At 65.0% G+C, this 25,750-nt stretch overlaps 3 protein-coding genes and 1 long non-coding RNA gene across 6 annotated transcripts in view; 2 read left to right on the top strand and 2 right to left on the bottom strand.

Annotated features, from left to right (window-relative positions):
- Positions 1–372: 372 nt before the first annotated feature.
- On the bottom strand, positions 373–4,674 carry TEPSIN (TEPSIN adaptor related protein complex 4 accessory protein). Of its 2 annotated transcripts, XM_040530162.1 has the most exons (13): positions 4,558–4,674; positions 4,306–4,378; positions 4,081–4,172; positions 3,475–3,568; positions 3,212–3,279; positions 3,026–3,104; positions 2,630–2,701; positions 2,305–2,511; positions 1,962–2,136; positions 1,690–1,803; positions 1,469–1,547; positions 1,204–1,338; positions 373–1,007 (listed from the first exon to the last, which is right to left on the bottom strand). In XM_040530162.1, the coding sequence occupies exons 1-13, from the start codon at positions 4,597–4,599 to the stop codon at positions 513–515; spliced, it is 1,725 nt and encodes a 574-aa protein (XP_040386096.1). In that variant the 5' UTR covers positions 4,600–4,674; the 3' UTR covers positions 373–512. The 2 variants fall into 2 exon arrangements, with proteins under 2 accessions (XP_040386096.1, XP_040386095.1); XM_040530161.1 differs by having other exon boundaries at positions 3,475–4,172; positions 4,558–4,602.
- Positions 4,564–6,474, top strand: NDUFAF8 (NADH:ubiquinone oxidoreductase complex assembly factor 8). Of its 2 annotated transcripts, none has more exons than XM_040530163.1 (4): positions 4,564–5,109; positions 5,537–5,647; positions 5,752–5,847; positions 5,925–6,474. In XM_040530163.1, exons 1-3 carry the CDS (start codon positions 4,975–4,977, stop codon positions 5,773–5,775), a joined length of 270 nt encoding a protein of 89 aa, XP_040386097.1. In that variant the 5' UTR covers positions 4,564–4,974; the 3' UTR covers positions 5,776–5,847; positions 5,925–6,474. The 2 variants fall into 2 exon arrangements, with proteins under 2 accessions (XP_040386097.1, XP_040386098.1); XM_040530164.1 differs by having other exon boundaries at positions 4,701–5,109; positions 5,537–5,644; positions 5,755–5,847.
- A 734-nt stretch (positions 6,475–7,208) lies between these two features.
- The window catches only part of SLC38A10 (solute carrier family 38 member 10), a 33,478-nt gene continuing 14,936 nt past the window's right edge, over positions 7,209–25,750 (bottom strand). Inside the window, 9 exon segments of the mRNA XM_040530160.1 lie at positions 7,209–8,565; positions 8,568–9,547; positions 9,879–10,058; positions 12,476–12,598; positions 13,179–13,637; positions 13,923–14,093; positions 19,642–19,795; positions 25,133–25,239; positions 25,389–25,500. Of these exon segments, the coding sequence (XP_040386094.1) occupies positions 8,359–8,565; positions 8,568–9,547; positions 9,879–10,058; positions 12,476–12,598; positions 13,179–13,637; positions 13,923–14,093; positions 19,642–19,795; positions 25,133–25,239; positions 25,389–25,500 (2,493 nt within the window). The 3' untranslated portion in view covers positions 7,209–8,358.
- Positions 10,058–12,031, top strand: LOC121056820. The gene is made up of 2 exons (XR_005813518.1): positions 10,058–10,550; positions 11,152–12,031. It is a non-coding gene; the product is annotated as an uncharacterized LOC121056820 (long non-coding RNA).

The raw sequence follows: 25,750 nt of genomic DNA, 5'->3' as shown, positions 1-25,750 counted from the left end.
GCCAGGGGGCGGAGCCTGGGTCCAGGCAGCCGCGGGTTCGAGTCCCCGCACCGCCCGGTGCCCGCCGCCGCCCGGGGGTTACCGGGGGCCGCTTGGCCCCAGCGCGGCCGGGCGGAGAAGCCCAAGGCAGCCCCGGGGCCCCCCAGCCCCTCGCGAAGCTCAGCCCGGTGCCCCAGCCCCACGCCAACGGGGAGCCAAAGCTGCCCGCAGCCCGGCTCCCGGCCCCACGGGACGCACGGTGCCCGGACATCGCTCGCCCCACGGGGCCCAAAAGGGGACAGGAGGGACGTGACCAAATCACTGAGCTCTGGCAGCAGCCCCTGGCACGCCCCCTCTCCCCTCGGCCGCCCGCAGGTCCCTGCCGAAGCCCCGTTTCGCTCGCCCCTGCAGGGCTGCTCCTTTATTTCCCACCCCCCCGGTGCCGGGGGGGGAGCCAAGGCACACGTCCCCCCCAGCAGCCCCCGACAGCGCGGAGGGGCTGCGGGGCTGCCCAGGGCCGGGCGTCACGGCAGCTACACGTTGAGGAAGGAGAAGGCAGAAGGCTCCCGGCCGCCCTCGGCCTCGCTCTGACCGGGACCAGCCCCGTCCTCGGGCTGGGGCAGCGTCCGCGGCTCCGCAGGGGGAGAGAGCGGGGCGAGCACCGTGCCCGGCCGCGCCACCAGCTCCATGCCGGCGAAGAGGGACAGGCTGCGGGTGGGAGCAGCCGCGGCGGACGTGTCCCCAAGCAGTCTGCTCGCTGCCTCCTTCTCGCGCGGGCTGGCTGCTGCCGCGGGGCCGGGCTGCCCCCGGGGCTCCGTTTCCAGCCGGGGCTCTCCCCCGGGGGCCGGAGCAGCAGCGGGGAGCGGGGCGGCGCTCAGGGGCTGGAGGATGCCCTCGCTGGACAGGGGGGGGATGTCCGTCAGCAGGTCTGCAGCGCATGGGGACGAGGCTTCGGCGAGGACGGAGGACGCGTGAGGGCTCTTTGGGGACGAGCGGCCTCTGCACAGAGCCTCGAACTGCCGCAGGATCTGGGAGGAAGAGGCGGGACAGGGCAGTGAGCTCCTGGGGCAGCGGCACAGGGCGGGCAAACAATTCCTGCCCGTCCGCGACACCCAGAACTGCTCCCAAGGGGCTGGCAGCGAGGGGTGCTGCTAGGGACGGGCAGAGCGGTCCCCGGGAGCGCTGCGCGCCGGGAAGGGGCCACGGGGGCGTCCCGGCGGTCACCTTCGTGGCTCGGTTGGCCACAGGGCCCGGGCTGCCTTGGCTGAGCTGCTGCAGGTGCTGCTGCGTCACGGCGAAGATCTGGTCCAGGGCCAGCAGGTCAGAGCACATGAGGGACGAGATGGCGCACATGGACCGCTGCGGGGGGGAGGGGGCTGAGCCGGGCGGGCGCTGAACCCCCCCCCCCCTCCCCGGCGCGACGGAGCGAGCTCCTTCCCCTGCTCCTGCGGCCCCTCGGGGCTGGCGCGAGCGGCACAGGCACACTCACCATGCGGACGCTGTCACTGGGGTCCTGCAGGGCCCGGCTGAGCAGCTCCAGCACCACCTCGCAGTTCAGGAGCCCGCACCTGGCGCGGGGGCGGGGGTCACCCCCTGGGAGCCCCCGGGGAGCGCCCCCAGCCGAGGGAGCAGGGCTCACGCAGCCCCCACAAGCCCCCGGCCCACCACGGCCGCCCGCGCTCGTGGGGAGCACCCGTTTCGGGCACTTACTCCTTGAGGAAGTGCTGCGCCTCCTCCCTGCTCAGGAAGACCCGGGCGCCCTGGGTCAGCGCCGACACCAGGCTCACCTCCCGCAGGCAGTCGCCCAGGCCGTCAGCATCCGCCCTGCACGGGGAGAACGGGACCGTGGCTCGGTGGGGACAGGCCCCAAGGGGAACACAGCCCGGCAGAGCCGGGGTACGGGAAAAGAGGGCACCGCGCAGAGGAAGGAGCCACCCCGGAAGGATTCGGGGGAAGGGGAGCCCCCCCCGCCCCGTTCTCACCTCTCGGCCACGTTTGCCAGGTCCCTGCTGGCCCCGGAGCGGCTGTCGCTGCCCGACTTGCTGTAGGAGTCGGAGGCTCGGCTCAGGTCACCGTTGTCCTGCGAGGAGTCCTGCGAGCTGTGCCCGCTGTCCGCCTCCTCCCAGCCGCCCCCGGCCAGCCCCGGCTGGTGGCTCGCTGCAGAGACGGCAACGGCAAACCGGGGAGTGACGGCTTGGCCCCCCGGGGGGGGGGGGGGGGGGGGGGAGGAGGGGGAACCCAAACCGCCCCGGAACGCGGCGGGGAACCCTGCCGGACCCCCCCAGCAGCCAGCAGCCGCCCTAGCCGAGGTGGAGAGGGACGCACCTCGGGTGCTGCGAGCTGCGGGGGCTGCCGGAGGCCTGGCGGAGGCGGCCGAGCTCCTGGAGGGAGAGGGAGCGGTCACGGGCCGGTAGGCGTCCTCGTGGAGCTCCCTGCAGGGAGGCCGGGGCGCCTCCGGGGACGGGAGCACGGCGTTGGCCACCGCTTCGGCCGCTCGCTGGATGGTGCTGAGCAGGGCTTCACCTGCCGAGGCTGGGGAAGAGCCTTGGGAAGCTGAGAGCCTGCACCCAGGGGTTGGGGTTTCGCAGAGGCAGGCAGGGCAGCGCCCGCACGGGGGGAGAGCGGAGCCCGGCGAGCAGCCAGCGCTTACCGGAGCCGCTCCTCTCACTGCTGAAGCCGAATCCTTGCAAGGAGCTGCAGGGGCTGGGCTTGGAACCCATGCCTGGGGGGGGACAGGGCACGTTCAGAGAGAGCACAGGCACGTCGGGGTCCCCCCCATGGCTGCTCCTCCCCCGGGAGGCGCAGGGGAGCGTCTGGGGCAGCCTGGAGGAGCTGGGACCCAGGGCAGGGCGCTTGGAGAGCGCTCAGGGCAGCCTGTCCCCGCTCCCCTGGGCACGTTTCTCCATCAGCCTGCTCCAGAGCTGGGGAAAATCTGCCCCTGCCGCACCAGCGGGCAGCCCCCGGCCTCACCCCCCGCAGCCCCCTGCCAGAGGGACCCTCAGCTCCCAGCACGGGGGCCGTGGGGGCGGCGGGGCCCTGCGCTTACCCGCGGGAGGCAGGGGACGGGCAGGCGGCGTGGCAGGCGGCGGGAGCGCAGCATCCGAGAAGAGAACGCTGGCCAGATCCTGCCGGGAGAGACGGGGGAAGGGGCGGAGGGGGCTGGGGAGCACCAGAGGTGCCCCGAGGCCCCGAGCGGTGCCCCGGGCACAGCGGGGCCGGGGCCGGCACTCACCTGTGCAGCCGCCCGGACCTTCTGGTTCAAGCTGTTGCCATGGAGGGGGTCTGGGGGCCCAGCGAACGCTGCGAGGCACGAGGTGAGATTTTTGGGAGACGTTCAGCCCCCAGGATGGGGCAGAAGCTCAGGTTCGGGCAGAGCTCGGCCTCCGGAGCAGCCGCAGCGCTGGGCTCTCCGCAGGGCCGGGCTGAGCCTGCCAGCACCCCGCAGAGCCGCTCGCTGCCCTCCTGCCCCCGCCGCCCCGCTCCTCGCCCCGTTACCTGCAGCCTCCCGGATGAAGACGGCGTTCCTCTTCAGCTGCAGGAGGAACTGGGGGGAGCCCTGGGCGCATGTGTGCAGCAGGATCTTCAGCACCTGCCCGCGGGGGGCTGGGGGTGAGGCGGCCGCACCGCAGCCCTCCCGTGGGGCTGGGGCTGCCCCATGGAGCCCTGCGCGGCCCCACAGAGCCCCGCAGAGCCCCGTGCAGTCCCGCGTAGCCCTGCAGAGCCTCGCACAGCCCCACGCAGCCCTACGCAGCCCCGCACAGCCCCATGCAGCCCCATAGAGCCCCGTGCAGCCCCGCAGAGCCCCGTGCAGCCCCGCAGAGCCCAGCGCAGCCCTGCAGAGCCCCAGCGCAGCCCCGCAGAGCCCCATAGAGCCCTGCAAAGCCTCGCACAGCCCCACGCAGCTCTGCACAGCCCCACAGAGCCCCGCAGAGCCCAGCGCAGCCCCATAGAGCCCCGCGCAGCCCTGCAGAGCCCTGCAGAGCCTCGCACGGCCCCCGTGCAGCCCCATAGAGCCCCATGCAGCCCCAGAGAGCCCAGCGCAGCCCCGCAGAGCCCCGCACAGCCCAACGCGGCCCCACACGGCCCCACACGGCCCCGTACCTTCAGCTTGACGTGGCAGGAGTTGCTCTGCAGCCGCTTCAGCAGGTACTCCAGCAGGCACTGGCTGCTGCCGGGCGACTCGCGGGAGATCTCTGGGCCGCGCGTTAGGGATCGTGCTCCGCTCTGCTCCGCCGCCCCCGGCCCCGAGCCCCCCGCTCCCCCCCCGAGTCCCCCCTCCCCCCGGCCCCCCGTTCCCCCCGTTCCCCCCCAGTCCCCCCCGGATACTGGCGATCTCCTCCAGCACGTACCCGGGGCAGGGCCCGTCCTCGTCCGCCGTGCCCCGCAGCAGCACCGGGAGCTTTGGGAGGGGGAAAGGGGGGGGGGGAGTCAGGGCCCGGCTCCGGGAGGTGGCACCGGGACACCCCCCCCCCCCCCCCCGCTGACGTCACGGCCCTCTCTCGCCGTGACGTCACGGGCGGCGGGGTGACGTCACGCCCCGTCGCGGACCCCCTCCCCCCTCCCGGCCCGGCCCCGTACCCGGCTCAGGAAGCACAGCCGGTCCCGCAGCGGCGCCGCCATCACAGCCCCGGTGCAGGCCCTGCCCGGCCCCGGCGCGGCCTCGGGGCTCCGCCCCCCGGAAGGAGCCGCCCGCCAATGAGAGCGCGAGGCGCCGCGGCTCAGCCAGTCAGCAGCGAGGGGGGGCGGGGCTCCGGGCGGAAGCGGCCCCCGAGGTTGACGCCGGCGGCAGCGGGGCGGGGAGGCCGGAAGTAAACAACTGAACCCTCCACCAATCAGAGCCACCCGCTACGGCTGACCAATCCGAGCAAGCCTCGGGGACGACCAATCAGCGTCCCGCTGCCCGCAGCTCTCCACCTATCACGACACCGAGGAGGCGGGCTCCCTCCTTCCCCCAACGCGAGGGCGCGGCGGCGTGACTGACAGCTCGGGCGCCCAATGAGCGCCGCGCCAACATGGCGGCGCCCGGCCCGTGACGGGACGGCGGCGGCGATGTCGGGCCGCGGCGTGTGGCTGCGGGCGAGGGCGCGGCTGCGGCGCTTCCCGGCGCTGCTGGGGGACTGCGGGGAGCAGGTGAGGGCCGGGAGGGGCCCCACAGCCCCCCCGGTACCTCCCGGGCACCCCCCGGTACCTCCCCGGTACCCCCCAGTGCCCCCTCGGCACCCCCCCGGTACCCCCCGCCGCCTCCCCGGTACCCCACAGCCCTCCCCCCCGGTAACCCCCGATACCCCCCGTACCCCCCGGTGTACCCCCGGTACCCTCCGGTACCCCCCCGGCACCCCACAGCCCCCCCCGGTACGCCCCCGGTGTCCCCCCGGTACCCTCCGGTATCCCCCGGCACCCCCCCCCCCCGGTACCCCACAGTCCCCCCCGGTGTCCCCCCCCGTACCCTCCGGTACCCCCCCCCCCGTACCCTACAGCCTCCTCGGCACCCCGCCGGTACCCCCCGGTAACCCCCCCCCCTTTTAACCCCCGTTCTCCTCCTCCCCGTACCCCGCAGGCCGCCGCCTACGGGCGCTGCGTGGCCGCGGCCTCGGCGGGCGGCGGGGAGGTGCGGCGGGACGGCTGCCTGCGGGAGTTCCGGGCGCTGCGGGACTGCTTCGCCCGCGCGGTACGTCCCGGGGGGATACCGGGGCTGATAACGGGGCTGATAACAGGGGGGACACCGGTTGGTGCCGCGCACGGTGACCGGCAGCGTCTCGGTTCTCTCTGCAGGCGGCGGCGGCGGCGAGAACGTAACGGCGGCGAGAGAGGTGACAATCGCGACGTGACGATAGTCACGACACCGACACGACACGACGATAGTCACGACAACGACAAGGCGGGGGGAAGGAGCCCGGGAGCCGGGGCCGGCCGTTCCGGCCGGCCCCGGCTCCCGGGCTCCTTCCCCCCGCCCAAGGCACGCCGATTAATTTAAAAAAATAAAGATTCGGGTAAAAATGCTTCAGCTTCTTTTATTGATGTGCAGCACAGCTCGGCCCCCCCCCCCCCCCCCCCCCCCCACTGCTACGAGCAGGCCCCGGCGGGGTTGGGTTGGGTTCTTCTCCTGCCGGCGCTGAGGAACGTCGGGAGCTTCTTTGGTCCTTCGCGGTCACCCCGGAAACGGCAACGGGTCCCCGGAAACGGCAACGAGTCCCCAGAAACGCCAACGGGTCCCCGAAAGCGCCAACGGGTCCCCGAAAGTGCCAACGAGTCCCCAAAAGCGCCAACGAGTCCTCGAAAACGCCAACGAGTCCCCGAAAATGCCAACGAGTCCCCAAAAGCGCCAATGAGTCCTCGAAAACGCCAACGAGTCCCCGGAAGCGCCAACGAGTCCCCAAAAGCGCCAACAAGTCCCCGAAAACGCCAACGAGTCCCCAAAAGCGCCAACAAGTCCCCGAAAACACCAGCGAGTTCCCAGAAACGCCAACGGGTCCCCAAAAACGCCAACGAGTCCCCGGAAACGGCAACGAGTCCCCAGAAGCGCCAACGGGTCCCCGGAAGCGCCAACGGGTCCCCAGAAACGGCAACGAGTCCCTGACAACGCTGCGGGTAGGGCAGGAGCCTGTCCTCTCCCTGCTGTGGGCTGCCCAGGATGGCGCCGGCGCTCAGCGGGGTGCAAGGAGTTCCCCCTCCAGCTCCTTTTTGCTGCAAAAAGGCTCCTCGGGGCTGCGGGGGGGGGGACGAAGCGCAAACCCGTCCCCACGCTTGCCGGGGTCGTGCTCGGGACGGTGCTCAGGAGGCCGCTGCCTAACCCCAGCCCTGCCAAAATCTGGGCACGGGGTGCCTGCGGCTCAGGGCTCCCCGCCGCGGGGTTTGCGCTTTCGGGCAGCGCGACGGAGAAGCTCGCCGGCACCGTGAGGTCCCGAGGGTTAAGGCTACGACTGTCCCAACCGAGACGCGCGGGGCGGGGAGGGGGGGGGGGGTCCTGGCGGAGAAGCGGGGCTGAACCCGCAGCCGTCGCCCCGCGGCGCTGCCGTTTTAAGCAGGGGTTGAGGAGGATTTCCTTCGAGCAACGGGCACGCGCCCAGGCAGGCGGGGCAGACCCGGCCCCGCTCCCAGAACCGCCGCGACGGTTTCCACGTGGCTGCGAACCCGGCCCCGGCTCCACCAGGTCCCGCCGGGCACGAACTGAACGAGGCTCCGCTCACCAAAGACGCTTTGAGCCACGGCTATAAAAACCACCACAGTGATGAGGTCTGTAGGCTCCGGGCTGGGAAGTTTCAGCCGTTCTAGCGAGAGCTTTGGGATTTTATTTCTTACATTCGCAAGTCAGGATGTAAAAATAAACAACAATGGGATGAATCACTGTCTGGGAGCCCGGGACAAGCCAGGGCTCTGAGAGCAGCTCTTCCTTTCCTTGCTCGTAAAACACGGGGGCAGGGAACTGACACGTAGGGATGCAAAACACGGCACAGAACGAGGCTGGGCAGAACACACGAAACAAACGGCTCCATCGAGTCAGAGAAGAGGTAGGTTTGCTTGAGCCAAGCCCCCCCAGTCTGCCCTTTTTTTTTTTTTTTCTTTTTGCTCCTAAATTAGTCACTTCTTGCAGAAAAATCAAGGCGGGGGGGGGGGGGGGGGGCAGCCTGCAGTCCCCGGGCTGAGCTTTGTAATGCACTTTGGCCAGGAGAAACGAAGCTTGAAAAGAGATGAGAGCGCGAGCGTCCAGAGGGTGGAGAGCGCCAAGCCCGTCGTTATTGCTGGTGCGTGGCCGACCAGCTGAATCCCTGGGAGTAGAGGCAGCACAACAGCAGCAGTTGTGCCCGTTTAAGGCAGCGTTTCTACTGAACTGGGTTCCTAAACCACAGCCCTCTCCTAAACACGCGGGGCTGACAGCTCCCATTTCAGGAGGGACACCGAACACTCGGCTACGCCTGTCCTCGAGGCAGCCTGGCCTGGAGCTGCTCCCGAAGGAAACCTCCCCGAGGCAGAAATCTGCCCCCGCTGCCCCAGAGCGGGGTGGGGGCCGGGTGGGGGGACCCCAGCACACCAGGGAATCCTTTCCAGGCAGGGGAAGCTCGTGGACGAGCCCCTCGGTTCTGAAAGGGGAGCCGCGAGCCGGGGGGAGAAGGCGATTTGAGAGGAAGGAGATGTGAAAAGGGCCCTCGAGAGCCGCCCGGGCAGGGAGCCCGGCTCGGTGGCAGCCCCTGAAAGGCAGCGGGCAGCCTTTGGGCGCTGTCCTCCCTCGGCCGCCATCCCCGCAGCCGCCCGGGGCAGAGCGGTGGCACCCCCGCAGAGCACCGGCGGCTCCGAGGGTCCCGCAACGTGCTGCGGGCTCAGAGGCACCGCTGCCCGCCTCGAGCCTTCCCCGCAGGGCCCCGCCGGCCGCCCCCGCGCCGCTCACACGCTGCCGTCCGCCTCGGCCAGCTGCCTGAGCCGCCGGCTGCGCACCACTTGCTGCGCCCCCTCCGCCACCTGGCTCAGGCGCGTCTCCAGCGCGCTGCGGAGGTCGTTCACTTTCACGTCGGGGAGGGGGTTCAGGCCGATGAAGACCCCCGCCCCCTGCGCCGCCGCCGCCGCCTCCTCCTCCTCCTCCTCCTCCTCCTCGGGGGCAGCAGGGCCCGTCTCCGGCGGCGCAGGTCGAGGTCCGCCTGCAGCTTGAGGTCCCGGTTGGGTTTGAGGTCGTGGTCCTGCCGGTGGTCCCCGTGGGTGGCTGCTCCTCTCTCGGGCTTCTCGGCGGCGTTCTCAGGGCCCGGTTTCTTCTCGGCGTCGTTCAGGAGCCTCCCTTCCGCCTGCCTCTGCTTGCTCCGGAGGCCTCCCTGAGGGTCCTGGGCCGCGTCCGCCGCGTTCTCCCCAGGATCTTCCTCCTTCCCCTGCCCTTTGCTAGCCACGTGCCCCTGCGAGGCCTGCTGCTGCCTGCCGGCCCCCTCGGCCCCCTCGCTGTCTGCAGCTCTCTGCTGCTCCCGTCGGTGCCGCTCACTCCCTGCCACGTTCAGTTTGCTCGAGGAGTCCAGCGCAACTGCCAGGTCTTTGGGCTCCACCTGACTCAGAGCTTTGGCTTTCAGGTCTACTCCCGAGTCTCTTTCCAGGCTCTTTCCTACTACTCTCTGAACTTTGGCAGCCCCCAGCTGTTCTCTTTGGATGGGAGCTGTGGCCGCTTCCACAGCTTTCAGGGAATTCTTCTCGTGGACGTCTCTTCCAGCTTTGGCTTCGTGACCTCCTCCTAAATCCTCCGCCAAGGGCTTCTTTTCTAGGTGGTTTCTGGCTGCCGGCGCATCTTGGGCATCCCTGCGGTGGGGATCCCAGTTCTCCCCGGCGTTTTTAACAGCTCTGTCGTTCTCCTGTTGCAGCACCTTCCGCTCCTTGGGAGGAACCCCAGGAACCTCGCGCCTGTGCCCAGCCTCTTCCAGCCTTCCTGCCGTGCCCCTGCGCTGCTCGGCTGACTCCGCAGGCTGCCTGCCCAGCCCCGGCACGGGGGGCTCCGGGGGCTCCTTACCCGGTGCCTTCGCGGCAGCTTCTTGTTTAGCTCCCGGGCTCTCTTCCTCCTTGCTCTTGGAGAGAGGCGCGGCGGGCTCCTGTTGCATTTCTGCTGCGGAAGAAAAAGCGACAATGAAACCTTTTCCTCACAACGAGCGATGGGTTCCCTTCTCCTGCCACCACGTTCTGCACAAGGGGACAGGGGAAGAGGTCACCAACAGCAGCCAGGGGAGAAAACCAGGAGAGACGTGGAGAGGAGCGCTGTTAACCCCACACAGCAGCGCAGGGGCTCCCCGCCTCGGAGCCCGGGGTCAGCCACAGTCAGGAAGGGTTTTGCAGAGCGGATTCCGCTGCGTGCCGAAGGGCCTCGGATCTCTCCCAGCCTGATTTTAGAGCTGCTCTGAGCGGTGACCACTGCTCGCGCTCCTCCGTGTTCTCCTTACCTTGCTTTGGCTTCTCCTCTCCTCCCTCCTCCTGCCTTTGCTGGTGGATCTCCTTGTGCTGCTCTTCAATTACAGCCAGCAGCTTTGCCTGCTGGTCAAGTAGCTGCTTCTGCTGCACTTGCTGTTCTTTGATCACCTGCAGCAGCACAGCGTGATCGAGCAGTTTCGCCTGCCCAGCATCTAGGAAAAAAAAAAAAAAAAGGATGAAAAAAAATAATCCATGACCCCAAATCCTCGCTAATCATCTCTGAGCGCTCGAGGGGCTGCGGTGGCTTTCCTCAGCAGGAAAGTCCTGCCCTGCAAACGCTGCCAGTTCTGCAGGAGAGTTCTCCCAGCTGCCATCGCGATAACCGCTCGGGGAGCAGGGGCACAGAGGAGTGGGCTTGGGGGGTGTTTGTGCATGAAAGGAGGAGTCTGCTTGGCCTGAGCTGGGAGGGGAGCGGGCTGGCAGCAGTCGAGGGCGCCTCAGGGACCCCCGCGCTGCAGCGCCGCGGCTCTCCATCAGGCTTCTCGAGCACGTCATCGCTTCGAACGCGCTGCAGAGGCTTCGTCCCAGCAGAGCTGAGCCAGGATGGGGCACAGAAAGCAAATGGAGGCAATCGAGGGGCTGACTGAAGGCGCAGCGAGCACTGCCTGCACCTCCTGCTGCAGCACCACGACTCCACGTGCCAGGTATCGCGGAAATCCCTGCCCGTCGCAGGCAGGGAGGCCCCGCGGGGCGGGTTGTGCAGAGCAGACGGGGGCGTTTCAGGCCAAGCAGAAGTGACTCAGGCTGATTCACTTGCTGCAAGCCCCACGTCACGCAGAAAGTATGAGCCCCGGGTCCGCACGGAAACGTTGCTGCCTTCTCTCCTGCCGGACAGAAGAGTCGGACGTATCCCAGCTGAGGGAAGGGGCCGCTGTCACTCGCCTCCCACACCAACAGCTCGAGGTGCCTCGAGACTATTGTGCCCCAAAGGAAATCATGTCCAAACTAAGAGCCTGTAAAATGCCATTTAAATTAAAACGGGATGCTGCGTGTCAACCCCTTCCCGGCACACGCTGCCTCCCCCGTCCCACTAATAACCACAGAGAAGTATTTCCAGTCCCCATTACGGTGCTGTTAGCCAAGGGCCTCTGGAATTCCCCTCTCGCCACACTGCAGAAAGCTGGGTGAGGAGGGGGAATTCGGGCCTTTCCGAGAGCAATTGACTTCTCAAGATCTGTTTATTTTTCGCACTTTGCTCAGGATAAACAATGAAAACAGAAGGCACTTCTCTATCTTGTTTTCCAGGCCCGCGGGTCCCAGCTCAGCATGGGAATGTTTGGGCCGGGCGCGCAGCGAAGGTTTCAGCCAAATCAAAGAATTTCACAGCACGGGTTTCAGCCAAATCAAAGAATTTCTCACCGAGAGCTTCGCAAACGTGTGTGAGTGTGTGTGTGTGCATGCGCGCGTGACACACCTCTTCCACGCAAACAAAAGGCTGCGCTCACTCCCAGCTCTTCCTTTGATCTCGGGCTGGATTTGAACAGGCGCTCTTCATAAAAAACATCCTCAACAATTACCCAAGGGAAGCGCTCGGGTCCACACCGCCCCGGGCAGCTGCAGCCACGGCTCCGAGGAGCAGCCCCAAGGCAGCTGCTCGCAGGGAGCACCCGTGGCCGGAGCCTTCCCACCCTATGCAACCTCTCGGCCTCCCCGTAGGAAGCTCAGCTCTGAGCGAGGAGCAGAACAAGCCCAAGGCACCTTTTGGTGATGTCCTCATGGGAGAGCTCCCCGGCACGTCCCCCATGCAGAGATGGGAGCCCCCCAGAGACTCAGCCCCCCTAATCCTTCTTGAAACGTGCAGAGTCCTCACAGCCCGCACCTGCTACAAGCTTTTTGCGCTCAGCTTTTTCAGCTCCGTCGCAATGCAAAAAGGCAAGAAATGAGTTAAAAGCCAGGACGTGGCCACCAAACAAGGAGGGCAGCAGGCACCCCACGAGCACAGCCTGCTGGCTGCAATGCCCATGGACGTCCCATCAGGTCCGGAGCAGAGCACACCAGGGCATCACACGAAGGCAATCGCACGGCCCAGGGACGGTGCCGTGAGCCACCCTGGCTCCAAACCCCCCTGGCACTGCAAGGACAGGGTCACGGCAGCGTGCCAGCCAGCCAGGAGCAGCAGCAGCGCCCCGAGGACGGGGCAGGCCGGGTTCCCAATCCCCGGCTGTGCCCAAGTCTCCCCGTGCCAACGGCCCCGGGGCTGCAGGGCGATGCCCACGCACCTTCCCCTGCCGCCGGGCCCCGTGTTTTGCAGAACCCAAACGGTTTGAGGCTGGCCGTGCTCCGGTTGAGTCAGCACCGCTGGCACTCGAGCAGGAAGCCGGGGCTGGCCTCCAGTGGCTCACGTCCCGGAGCCGGCATCGCCTTGCCAGGGACCTCTCCAGGAGCGTGCCAGCCTCCGCCGGAGGCTTTAGCCCACTGCAGACAGGCACCGATCGCTGCGCCGCCGCGGTGACGACGGCCCAAAGCTACGTGCTCCCGAGAGCCAGGACGGGCAGCGCTGGCACGTCCCTCCCGCAGAGGAATCCGGTGCTCACAGCCCAGGTCCCAGGTCCCGGGGCCGAGCACTCACCCTCCAGCTTGCTCTCCGCGTTCTCGGGTTGCTTCTCCTCCGCGTTCCTGCTCTCCCTCGGCTCCGGCTGCTGGGGCTGGGCCGGAGCCGCTCGGTCCGGGAGGGGCAGCTCCGGCTTCTCACCTGCAGGAGAACAGAACAGGCCCCGGCGCTCAGCAAGGGGGCTCCAGCAGAGGTTCTCTGCAACGACTCCACGCCGTGCCGGCCCTGCCCTGCCCTGCCCGAGCAGCGCCGTTTATATTCAACCCGACGGCTGCAAAGGGAAGTAATAAAAGATAAATAAATAAATTAACCATCTTATAGAGCGGTGGCAGAGAGCCAGCGCTAACTACCTCGGCCAATTAAAATGCAAGAGGGGTTCTGAGCAGCTTTTAGACGGGCACTTAGCAATGTGTTACCTGTCAAGATCTCCCGGCTCCGTGTCCCCAGTGAGCTCGGAGACGCACGGGAACAGCACGGCACCTGACATTTAGTAGGCTAGCAAACAGCTGTTTGACAGACATCGCGGTAGCTGTCAAAGCCACCAGATTCCTCCCTTTCCCCAGCAGCTGCTGGAGGGGCCGTGCACGCTCACAGGCTCATCTCGTGCAATGGAAAGGAAACGCTGGGACGCAGGTAGGAGTAACCGCCTCGCCCAGTCACGGGGGGCAGATTACAGGACGAGAGGAATCCGTTCGGATGAGCCACCGCGGCGGGAGCTTACCGGGCTCGGCTTCCTCCTCTGCAGCCTTCGCGGCCTCCTCCGCTTTCCTGGGAGGCTGCAGCTTTGCTTTCTCCCCAGCCTCAGCTTTCTTCTCACCGTCCGGCAGGGCAGCCTGCGCCTTGGCGCCCAGCGCTTGTTTGTCCGGCTGCTGCTCCTTGTAGGGCGGCCTGCCACCCCGCTGCACCTTCGCCTCCAGGCCGCGCTTCGGATTCTTCGCTGGCTCGTCAGTCCCTGCCCGCGGTCGGTTCTCGGCCACCGCTTCCTTCCCTTGTTTCGGGCCAAGCGCCTCTTCCTGGGGATTCGGCTCGGCCGGCTCCTGCAGCGCGTTGGCTTGGGCTCCCCCGAGCGCGAGCTTGCTCTCGTCGGACTCCTCCCGCTCCCGTCCCGTGTCCACCAGCACCTCGTCGCGCGGCACGGGCGGCTCGTGGCGGTGCGCTTCCCCCACGGGCAGGGCGATCCCTAGGGCAGAGGTCGGGCAGGGTTAGGGCGGGGGGGGCTCGGTACCGGGGGGAGAAAATAACAGCCAGCAGGCTCCCAGCACACGCAGCCGTGCCCGGTGCCTGCCGCCCTTCTGCTTCCTCGCCGAGAGGCTGCGCTCCTAACGAGCCCCGAGGGCACCAAACGCTAAATCGCCTTCAGCCCACGAGGCAGCCAGCTGAGATCGGGACCTTTACCTCACCGAAGCGCTCTAACACACGCCTCCCAACCCCAAAGCTGACGCCCCTGCCCCAAATTCCTCCTTACCTTGGTCGGGCCGGTCGAGCTGCACCTTCTCCTCCGGCTTCCCTCTCTCCTCGTCTCTCTTGGGTACCTCCATGGGCACCTTGATCTGCGGCTGCTCCATCTCTTCCTTCTCGTCCAGCAGCTTCGGTTTATCGCGGTCATCCTCCGCCTCCTCGGCTGCGGGGTTCTGCTCTGTGGACGGACGGTTCATCGCGCCAGGTTACGCACGGCTGCACCGCCGGGACCGAGGCGAGCCGTGCCCGCTGCAACCCCCTTTCACCAGCACGAGCCCGCAGCCACTTCTCTCCCGGCGTCGGCACCGAGGGGCTGGGGGCTTTGCCCTGCCCCGAGGGGCTGGGGGCTTTGTTCCGCTCGCCGTTTGCTCTCCCGGCAGCCGTTTGCCAAAGCCACGAGCGCGGAGCCGCTGCCGCTGCGAGCCCGTGCCGCCAGATGGTAGCATCCGCCCGGCCGCCCGCCGCGGGGCACGAGAGCACAGGGAGCACCCCGGGTTTGGGGGGGGGGGGGGGGAACCCAGCAGGAGCCCCCAGCGCCCACCGGCACCGCAGAGCAGCTCCGCGCCTTTTTTTTTTTATTATTAATTTTATTTGATTTCCCCCCCCCTTTTTTTTTTTTTTTCCCCAAGAGCGTTCCCGCAGCCCTCCCGACGACGCGAGGAGCAGGAGGGAGGGGAGCTGCGCGACCCCGGGGAAGGCGGCACGCTGCCAGGGGCGCAATGAAGCAGCCATCGGGACGCGGTCCCGAGGGACACGGGGCTCTCGTCACCCCTCCCCAGAGGGATGGGGGGCTCCTGGGACACGGGGCCCAGCACCGGAGCGGCCCCGTGGGAGCCCCTGGGGTCCGAGCGGGCCCTGCTGGCCCCCAGACCTGCGCCGTGCGAGCGCGGGGCTCGCTGTCCCCTAGAAGAGCAGCAGAGGAGGAAACGTAATTGTTTCCCAGCACTGAAGTTGCACTGCACTTTTTTTTTTTTCCATCCAACAAACAGAAGAAAAAAATTCGTCTTCTGTAAGAAAAAATTCCCAACTCTCCCCCCGTTTGCCCTCCCCCCCCCGTGATTTCCTTTGGGGAATTAATTCTATAAACATCTTTCAGTTTTCTCCTCCCCCTCCGCGGGGCTGGTGCGATTTATGACGAGATGAACTCATGGGAAAGAGGAGATTGCCACAACTTCAGCTGCGTGGGCCTTGCCCAAGTTGGGAAAAGAAAAAAAAAAAAAAAATAGGAACAAATCGTGGCCCAGAGGGAGCCGTGCCAGGAACACCCCGGGCTCCTTGGCCCCGAGCTCGGCCCCGGGTGCGAAGGGCCGCGCGCCGGCGCTGGCTGGCGGTCAGCACCTCCCTGCCCCGGCGCTGCTGGTGGGAGGGGGGGGAAAAAAAAAAAAAAAAAAGGCCTCGGGTTTTCTGCGGAACCCCAGCCTGGTGCTCAGGGGTCTCTCCCCTCTCCGTCGAGGGACTGCCCGGAGTTCAGCAAGCCAGGGCAGGCCGCTCCTCCTTCCAGGAAAAGAAAGCGACCGCGGGAAGCGGTGCCCGCTGCTGGCCGGGGGCCCTGGGAAGCAGGACGCGGGGCCGGGAAGGGAGGCGCTGGGCGCTGCTCCCGCGGATGTTCCCGGCGCGGTGCTGGCCCCGCAGCACGGCGTTACGTACCCGAGAGGAGGGAAGCTGCCGTTACGTGGTTCACGGAGCGGGGAGAGCGGGGAAATCGCCTCGCGTCTGCCACCAGCGCGCTGCAGCGCGGAGCTGCTCTCGCGGCGCCGGAGTCAGGAGCAGAGGCAGCCATGAAGCAGGAGGGCGGTCAAGGGGAAAAAAAAAAAATAAGGGGGGGGGGGGAAAACAGGAGAGGAAGGTTTCCGCGCAAACGGAGGAGTTGGAGCCGGAGCGAGCCCCGCGTCGGGCACAGGGCGAGCGCGGGTGCGCGGCGCTGCGGCAGGTGACGGTGCCAGCGCCGCCGGGGGAGGCCCCGTGGCCGCGAGGAGCGCCAGCCGTAAATCACGGGCGGGCTTTCACGGCCCGGCAAACAATGGGAGGAGAGGCGAAACCCAAACAGCGACGAAAACAAAAAGTCTCCACGCCATAATAAGACAAAGTTGCCTCGAAGCCGTCATTTGCTCAGCGGGAGACAAAATTAAGTTCATCATCGGGGCGTGAATTAACGACCTCTCGCGCTGCATGGAAACCTAGAAGGGGCCGTATGCGGTTTGCAGAGAACAATTTTGCTCAGGATGTGTAATAATCACTCTGACTGTCTCGTCGCCCTCCAGGTCCCTTTGGAGCGCGTTACAGTAATGCTGCGCCTCTTAATGTTTTATGAGCGGCGCTGGACTTTACAGGCAGGGGCTGAGAGGCTGTAAAAGCTTCTTGGCTTACAACAACAAAACCCCGGCGCTCGCCCCGCCGAGGGCTCGCCGCTCCCGGGGCTCCGCTCGCCTTCAGGCGGGGGGCGGCGGGGGGAGCCGAGGCTTGCTGCAGCTGATTTGCGCGCGCGTGTGCGCGCCTCTGTGTTGTGGTTTGCCAGCAGCCTCTCCAGGCTGCAATAAAATTTCACGATCAGCAACCTAAAAGCTTCCCCTTCCCCCTCGCTCCCGGGTCGGGTAGCAGCAGCAGCAGCGGTCCCAGGAAGGCTTTAAGTCCCCTCCCCGCGGGGCTCTCGCGGCGCTCTGTCCACCGCAGCGGTGCCCGCGCCACGAATCCCTGCGGCCACGCATCGAGGCCACGCTTCAACCACTTGAGCCCACCGAAACGGAGCGACCCCATCTTGCAAGGCGTACGGGAGGGGCGCCCCGTTACAGAAAGCGAGGGGAAGGGACGGGGGCACACCACACCCCCCAAAACCCCCGGGGAAGGCCGGGCTGCCCCACGCGGCCCCCGGGGACACGGAGAGAGCCCCCCCGCCCGAGCGGCGCCTCCAGGAGCTCCCCCCCGGCGGCCGCAACGGTTCCAGATTTCACAAGGTTATCGAATGGCATCCCTGAAATTAGTTCACAGTTGTCTCCTGACGCACCAGCAGTAAAAACGAACCCAAATTACCAGAGGCTGCCGCTTCCCTTTTCTGTGTCACAGGCGCTATTAAAAGCTGGCTCGCACAGAGCACCGGGGAGAGCTGCGGCAGCGCCAAGCTGTTCCTGCGGCGATCGGCAACCGTGCAGAGCCCGCGGCTCGCACGCGTCCGGGACTGCTCCGGCACCCAGCGCGGCCCTTGATAAATAGAAAAATAACCCACGGGCACGCCGCCCGCAGCCGAGAGGGTCTCTTCTCGGGGTCAACACGTGCCCGGTGGCTTCGTGCCCACGGAGCAGCTGAATGGGGACCCCGGCGTCACCTGCGCCCGGGGGACCCCGCGGCCACGGCACGAGGGCTTCCCGCGGCGGCGGGCGCTCTTGCATAACGGCGTGAATCAGGTCTTTGTTAGCCGGGATTGCACAACGCCAGGGAAGGGAAAGGAACCAGCAACCAGCGCGTAAGGAGCTGAAAAATATTACAAAATCTTAATCCGCCCCGTGAGACCCTCTAGGGTGCTTTCAAATACGGAGAGAAATTGCCTAATTAGCCTTTTTTTTTTTTTTTTTTTTTTTTAAATGGATAATTGCCTTCATGAGCTTTCACAGGCAGCTTAGCAACCTTTTAACGTGCGCGCGGCGTGGAGCAGCCGAAGGGTTCTGAAAGGGGTTTTATACCTTTCCCGAGGAGCTGCTGACAGTAAACCTCAAGCAATACAGGCTGGGGCTGCACCGGGCGCTTGGGTGTCGTTAGGAAAAAACACGACTCGGAGCTCGCTGGTCAATCCGTGCGCACATAAAAGGGCAACGTTCTAATATTCACAATCCCCGGGCCCACGGGGCAGGGCTTTAATGAAAAGTCTGCACAGTTCTGCCCCGCGCACCACCAAAGAGGCCAATAAACGCCGAGCGCACGCCGCTGAGCGCTGCAGGGGAGAGGGCTCAGCACCGCCTGGGGCCGCCCTGGCCGGGCTGAGCCGTGCACCCCCTGCGCCCCCACCCCTGCCCCGTGCCAGCCGCAGGACCAGACCCGGGCTGCCCACGAGCACAGGATGCAGCTGCCGCAGCGTTTATCCAGGCCGCGGGCTCGTAGCTCCGCAGAACTCTCCGGGGGGAGCAGCAGCACGAAGAAGGGCGTCATGTAGTGCCCCTCACTGCTAGCCAGGCCCACAGCCCAGGGGGGCGCAGGGAGGCTCAGCTCCAAGGAGCAGCACGCAGCATCCCCCCGGCACCGCTTCTCCTCCCGTCCTCCTCCTCCGGCACCACGGGGACACCCCGGGGGCGAAGCTGAGCCTCCACGGGGAGCCCAGCCCCGGGGCTTGGCCCAGGGGAGCTTTGGGAAGCGAGGGGGCCCCAGATGGATCCCTCCCGGGTAGGGGTATTCGGTCCAGCAGCGAGCACCCCGCGGTGAGGACGCTGATGAGCTCCAGGGGCGCGCAGCGGGTACAGCACGGCAGCCCCCGAGCCAAAAGCCTCCTGCGCTGCCGCCCCAGCTCACGCGGAGAAGAAGTGGAGAAGAGATGCAGCAAAACTCCAGCGGACACCGCCGTCTGTGGGCCTTTTCTTTTTATTTTTTTTATTTTCCCAGCCACGAGCACACGTGGCGTTAGCGGCTCCTCCCGAAACGAGCAGCTGTTCTTTGGCCATTACCGCTCCCAAATTAACCAAGACGGAAGAATTCAATCGCAGCCCCCCTCCCGGCCCTGCTGAGCGCGCACGATTAAGGGATTGAGAGCAGCTTCTGCTCGGAGCTCGCGGGCGCCCCGGCGCCTGGGAAGGCACACGCCTTGTGGGGTGAGCTGCTAGCGGGAAGGCAGGAGAAAAAAAACCTCACCGCTGGCAGGGCCGGCGCGGCCCCGAGTGAATGTTATCGGCGGCAGCACCGGTGTCGAGGAGACACTCGGAGCTGCTCGGCAGGAACACGGCCAACAAGCAGGAGGGAGGACGGATAATCTCCAGGAGAGACAGCCCTCCTCTCGCTTCCGCTCTCAATCTCCGCGAGGATATTTCAAGGCCCCCGAAGAACAAAAAAGCACGAGGAGAACCAAAGCAAAATAAACTAAAGGAACAGGACGCAGCCGAGGGGGGAGCGCGGGGTCAGGCGACACCTGCTAGCGATGGCCTTGCGAGGCGAGCCTGCAGCTGGGGGAGGGAGGGAGCGGCCGTAATTCCATCAACGGCCGCAGTAAACAAATAATAAATAACGTGAACCGGTAAACAAAGCCGAGGCATAATCACAGGCTTTGTCAGAGCTCAAACCGAATCCAAATTTATATCCTCGCCACCAAAAAAAAAAAAAAAGAAAGGGCAGTGCCCGTAAATTTACATACCTCTGAGCGTGATGAATGGGGGTTGCTGGAACCGTGGGCAACGCGCTGGCAGCAGAGCTGGGAGCTGCCCTGTTTGGCCACTCAGCCCTCGCACAGGTGGCCACTGCCGAGCTGTCCCCGGGCTCACTGCCCCTATGGGGAGGGGACATCCGTGCCCTGTCCCCAGCCCCGCGCCCTGCCTTTCCTCCCCCTCCCCTTCCCCAAAGAACAACCCCAAAGGGTCCCAGCGGAGCTCCCGCAAGGCGTTTCCAGGAGGCACAGCCTCTCCCAGGAGAAATCTCCAGGATGCTGCGAAGGTCTGCCTGGAAATCACCCTGCACCCACCACACTTTAAAAAGAAAACAATTTAATAAGCGGAGCTGGAAGCAGGGCTGGGGACACGACTCGAGCAGACACGTACCTGGGATTTTGACAGGGTCCTGGTCCATTCTGCTCTCCTCTCTTTCCAGGTGCTCCAAGCCCACCGCTTCTGTCTTCACAGGGGCGTCCTCGGTCGCAGACAAGGTGGTGTACGTGCTAATAACCAGCATTCCCAGGCCGATCCACAGGATGATCTGCACGGATCAGAGCTTGGGTTAGCACAGCAAAACAAACGGGACCGCTCCGCACGGCGTTTTTCATGCAAAGTGTCCCCGAACAATTCAGAGCCCGGTGCAATCACACGTGTCAATAAGACGGGAGAGAAGGGTAAGAGGCAAATAAGTTGTGTTTGGATGCAGAGACGCAAAGTGAGAGCTTCAGACGCTGGAAGCTGCAGAAAAGACAACTCCTGTATCAGAAGGAAGCGGACAGGCCGCAGGAATAGAAAAACGCACGTAGGGCACAGGAGTCCAGCTGCAGGGCCTCGTTGCCTGCTGCTTCCAGCAGCTACGTTGGAGCACCACGAAATCTGGCCCGGCTGAGAGCAGAAGTGCCCAACCTGCGTGCAGGCTAGGAAGGTTTCCAGTAAACCATTTAAAATGTCCTATTTTTGAGTAAGACCTCCGCACACAAGCCCTGGCGGCTAACGCCCCAGGAATATGGTGAAGGCGAGGAGGAAGCCGATAAGAAGCAAATCACCGGGTCCCAAAAGGCTGGGACCAAACGGGGGAAACGCAGTAAGGCGGAACCTGGGTCCTGTGCGGGGAAGGGCTCCAAGAATTTCTCTGACTCGAAAAGGAGACTCCGAACATCACCAACGAGGAAATTCCTACAGCTAACGTTATTATCTAGCGACTTGGCCAGCAGAGAAACAGCTCCCTCCCCTAGGAGCCGGGGTCTCCCCACAAATCCATTTCACCAAGGCGCACAGCAGGCCACGGGAGCAGCAGGAAAAAGCGTATGCAAAGCAAAACGCCTCTGCAACGCTGGAACTTTGCAGCAAGTTGTGCTTATTATGCGGCAATGCTCCGCACACGCCTTTTTTTTTTTTTTTTTAAAATGTAAATCCTGTTGTCTGAAGTGCTGGGGACCCGGCTCATTTCTGCCGCTCTGCCCAGCAGCGAAATTCCAAGACAAGACTGCAAACCTGCACAAACCGCATCATTTCGCTTGCCCCTCACGGCCGCTGCGGGTTCCCCACCTCCAGCTCCCGCCCCAGCCCCGGCTGCGTGCTGGCCGCAGGCTCCCCGGGGCGAGGACGCCGCTTTTTCCACCGCACACCTGACCAGCACAACTTGCTTCACCAGGCAACCGTGTCAAAGCCTCCACCTGCCGAGGAATCCTGCCTCCTGGGTGCCGACCCCTGCTCTGTCCTGCAGGAGCCAGGCAAGCTGCCCGGCCCTTCGCAGAGCACAGGGAAATCCCGCTCCTGCTGCCCCGTCCGCAGCTCACCAGGGGATCGTGAGAGTCCCGCAGGATTCATCCTGTGCCTCGCTCCCCCAGAATCCTCACCCTGCAGCACAATTAACAACAGGCGCAACAAAAGGAGGCGGCTCGGCGTGAGAAAAAACCAGCAGCAGCCGCTGGGGACCGTTAACACGACCGGGAGCCGCCGTGGGCTACCGGAGGGAGGCAGAAGGTGGAAAATAAAGATGGGGGGGGGGGGGGGCAGCAACTGAAAGGCAAAGTCCAAGCAGGGACACCCCCGAGGGAAGGACGGGGCTGGTGCTTTGCTCCCCTCGTCGCTGTGCTGCCCAGGAGTGGGGGTCAGAGCCCCGGGAGCCCGCGGCCCCCCCGCCACGGAGACGCCTTCGGAAGGAAGGGGCCGGCAGGACACGGAGCAGCTCTGGACTGGGGACCGGCAGCACGGTCAGGGAGCAGAGGGCAGATCTTAGAGACTCTGGAAAGGAAACAGAAGCGCAGCCTGCTGCCTGCCTCGCCGCGCGGCCGCACAAAGAGCAGACATCCTGCCAGCCTAACCCCGGGCGGCGCAGTCACCAGGTCCCTGCCCTCGGCGCGGGGCTCCTCCGCTTCCTCCCCCTGCACGGCCCGCAGAAAGGCGTTTGGTGGCTGCGCCGGCCCCTTCCAGAAACAACAGCAGAGAGGAAGAGCGTTTCCACAAAGGGGATCTATTCTGGTGCCACAGGAACCGGGAGCGATGTGGGAGAAAAGGGAACCGTAGGAAACGGCTGAGAACACCAAATGTTCCCAAAGGGGGGTTGTCGTTTCTCGTCTTAGTAGGGAGCCAGGGGCTCGAATGCCTTGGACTCAAACCCCTCTGATTGTTTAACATTTGGAGTTCATCTGCGAGCTTCCCAGGGCGCTGGGTACGGGCGCACGTGGCAGTGGAAGCCAGGCTGGGCTGCCCGTGGAGCTGCAGCCGTCCTGCAGCCGTCCCGCGCCTCCAGCCTGCCTCCGTGCTCAGCCGCCCCGGGAGCAGCCCAGGAGCTGCAGGAGGAGGTCCGTGCTTTGGACCAGGTCCACAGAGATGCTCGTGGCACACAAAACCAGGCCGTTTGTACTCCGGGGGACCCTAGGGGAAACCTCTGGCAATCTGGGGACCAAGAGCTGCGAGGCCTCGGTGGCCCCGGGAGCTGGACACCGCAGATGAACCACCCAAAGCAGCCGGAGCGGAGAACCGGGAGCAAGAGGGGGCAGCACTGCAGGGCTGCTGTGAGCCGTGTCCGGCCCCATGGGAAGAATCCGACCCCCACGTGTGAGAAGGGGACCTGCCGAGAGCACAGAGCCCTCTCCACGAGGGCTCCTTAACGGGCAGGTCAGCACAGCAGGAGTCCCCCGAGAGCAGCGCTCCGAGCCCGGCCGGGAGCTCACAGGAGGAAGTTGACGCGTCCGTTTCCTCTGCTGGTTGCTTTCCCTCGGCCGTCCTTCCTCCCAGAAGACGGCTCGAACTTTGTACAGCAGTGTCATTAACCAAACCCTCTAACCACGCCTGAGCCACCGGCGGGACGCAACAAGTGCATTCGTCTCCCCTGGGCTGCTCCGGGCACCGAGGGGCAGCGTAAGCGCGAAGGAATGCAGAGCCCCGGGTCCCTCGTAGAGGGAAGGTGCTCAGGGCGCTGGGCTCAGGGTGCTGGACGGACCCGGAGGACCCACAGCGAGGGGAGGCTCGGGGCACCCTTCCCACCTGCACTTCCCGACCCCGAGCAGCCTCCCTGTGGCTCCTCTGCCCCGAGCAGGACAACAGCAGCGCCGGGCTCCCGCGGAGGGGCCTCCCGGACACGCTTGTGTCAGCACCAGAAGCCAGCACCTTCCTGCCGGGAGCCGAGCGCTGTTTGCAGACCTCACAGCACGACCTTCCGCAGGGCTCTGCCAAACCTCGCCCGGCCCCGGGGGGCAACAGGATCCGGAGCTGGAGCTGCACCTTTAGGGAAGGCGCAGGGAGGGGATGCTCCTCCCCAGCCCTGCCGCCTGGCTTTCAGCTTTTAACCTCCCCGAGTTGCCCTAACGCGTGCCTTGGAAAGACAGCGTGCCACCCCCGGGCCAGCCGCAGCCCCCAGCCCCAGCCTGACCAGCGGCTGTGCTAACTAACAACTCTAATTAACAACTCGCTGGCAGAAGCCCGGGCTCTTTGCTGGCCAGCAAAGATCTGGGACTGCCCCCAACCCTGCCCCTGGAGCCCTCTGCACTGCTGTGGGCGCAGCTCCCGTCCCGTAGCCCGAGCTCCATCCACCCAGCTCCGAAACAAAACCGCGCGGAACAGAGGCGGCCCCATAAAGGCAGCGCTGGGAGAGCCCAGGTAACTCAGGCAAGCAACAGAGCTGGATTTGAGGAGGCCTGCTGCTTTGGGAGAGAGCTCAGGGTGACGGAGGCAGGAGGGGAACACGCACGTGCGTTGTTTAGGCAGGGAGGGACGGCCAGGCCCAGGGCTGGCTCCTTCTCCCCCCGACTGCCACTCCTCACAGGAGCAGACTTTGCTGGAGCGGGGCGCCTGATCAAAGGAAGCAGGAATGAAGGGGGAGAGCAAAGACAGAGCTCCAGGGAAAGAATAAATGAGTCTCCGCAGAAGACCTCGGGGAAGGAGGAGAGGGTGGGCCCCGCGCTCAGCTCCCGGAGAGGAGGCAGGGAGGTGCCGAGCAGCCTCGCGCAGCTCTGAGGACAGGTGTGCCCTCGCAGCAGCGCTTCGGAGCATCGGTCAAAGCAAGTATGCAAACCTGACAGGCCATGGATCATTCGGGAGAAGGCTGGACAGCTTGCTACCAGCCCCTTGAAATGCCAGGGTAACCTGGGGGCTGATGCTTTCGATAAGCCCTTAGTCCTTTGTGGGATTTCTGCGGGACAAACACCCCCGGCAGCCTCGGGAGCAGCATTTCGGGTCACAAACTGTGAGCGCCCCGGTGCTCAACCCCTGACAGTTGCCTCTGGGCAGCAGAGCTCAGCACACCCTAAGTGCAGTTTCAAGGCCCTGCAGAGAAACGCTCTTGCTCGGCCGGAACAGAAAGCAATTCCTGAAAGTGCTCTTTGTTTCCCTGAAAAACCCAGGCTGGCATTCAGGCTCCTGCCTGGGGTTTCAGTCGAAGAAGTTAGGACCGAAGTGTCAGAATTCCGAGTGAAAGCTGGAAAGTTGGACTGTTTCCTTGTGTCAGAGAAAGCGTGGGGAAAGAAAAAAAAAAATACGCCCTGCTTAAAAACTTCATGGACGTTTGCAAAGCCACAAGTCATTAAACGCAGAAAAAGGCATTAGTTCTGTAGGACCCACAAAAATGTCCTGCTCTCCCCCTGCTGACTCTGCAGTTTGCTGAAAACCTTATTCCCAGACCAGCACTGTCGTGACTGGTAATGCTGGAGCAGTGGCCTGCTAAAAGGCAGCAGGATTAAGTTATTGTTAGAAAAAAACAAAACATGCTAATTTCAACCCCATAAAAGCACGCTATTTGCAGAAGCAGAAAGATCAAGCCCAGCAAAGAGCCGCTTTGTTCCAGTCCCCGAGGAGGCCAATTCAAACGGGAGCAGGAGGAAAACCTGAACTCCTAAACAGCCTCTGAGCGACCCCGATTTCTTCAAAATCGATTCCTGGAGCAACACCTCTACGTGTGTGTTCCTTTTTATTATTATTTTGGTTGAAACCAGAAAGCTGAGGGTCAGCAGCAAGAACCGCATCGCTGGGAAACCTTGTTTATTTTACCCAGCCCGGGCAGGTTGAGACGTAAGGCCCGGGAGGGTTTTATAGGCTGCCTGGATTTCCCAGTCTGTGGCTACAGACCCTGAAGCCCACCAGAAGGCGGACTGGAAGCGGCATTTTACGCACCGAATGAATGCTTCGCTTGCTGCTGGAGGGACAAAAAGAGCCGGTGTTCCAGGCCGTGCGCTGAGCCAGCCCCTCTGCTGCTGTCTGCGTGCCCGCGAGCGGTGCTGTGCAGGGCAGCCGACCACAACAGCTCCCACCTGCAGCGGGGAGGCTGCAGGGGGGTGCTGGAGGAGGTGCTGAGCATTCCCCCTCCTGCAGCCCAACTAACTACGCTCCCAGGCTCTGCAGAGGGCTTAGGGGGATGTCAAGCAGCATCACCACTGACCTGTGAACAAAGCGCATTCTTGTGGATCTTCTTGTAGATGAGAGCCGGGCAGATGAAGCAAATGAGGCTTCCCATCGTAGCACCTGTCAGGCCCAGGACTGTTTCCACTGGCAAAGAAGAACGAGAGAAGTCAGCAGAGCCCTCCTCCTCCAGGAGCACGGCACAGCAGCACCGGGCGGCTGCCTGAGCCCCCGCAGGCTGCAGCACGAGCCCAGCAATCCCGCCCAGCAGGCCTTGCCCCCGGCTCCTCACTCACCGTTGGGGATCATGATGCCTCCGATCATGGTTCCAAACACAACGGCCAGCGTCAGGGCTTTAAAGCGGAGCGGGGGCATGTAGCCCCCCGCAGCGAAGGTGCCGTCTTTCTGCTGGAAGAGAAACATTGGGAGGGGGAGAGAACGAAGTGAGCCCCCCCTGCACACCCGCAGGGCTCCAGGGCAGCTCTGCCAGGGGGGACGAGGGGGGCACGGGGGACCGAACAGGGGCAGTTTCATCAGCTCAGCGCTGTGCTCTCTGCGGGGTGGGGGGCGGTAAGACGTGGCTGAGCAGTTTTAATATGCAACTGCGCTGGAACCTTCAGAACAAGACTGATGGGAGGCAAGGAGCCAAATCTGCTGT

Source organism: Cygnus olor, chromosome 18, assembly GCF_009769625.2.
Source record: "Cygnus olor isolate bCygOlo1 chromosome 18, bCygOlo1.pri.v2, whole genome shotgun sequence".
Taxonomy (NCBI): domain Eukaryota; kingdom Metazoa; phylum Chordata; class Aves; order Anseriformes; family Anatidae; genus Cygnus; species Cygnus olor.
Note: the sequence above shows the minus strand (reverse complement) of the source record. Positions and strands in the feature narration are given on the sequence as shown.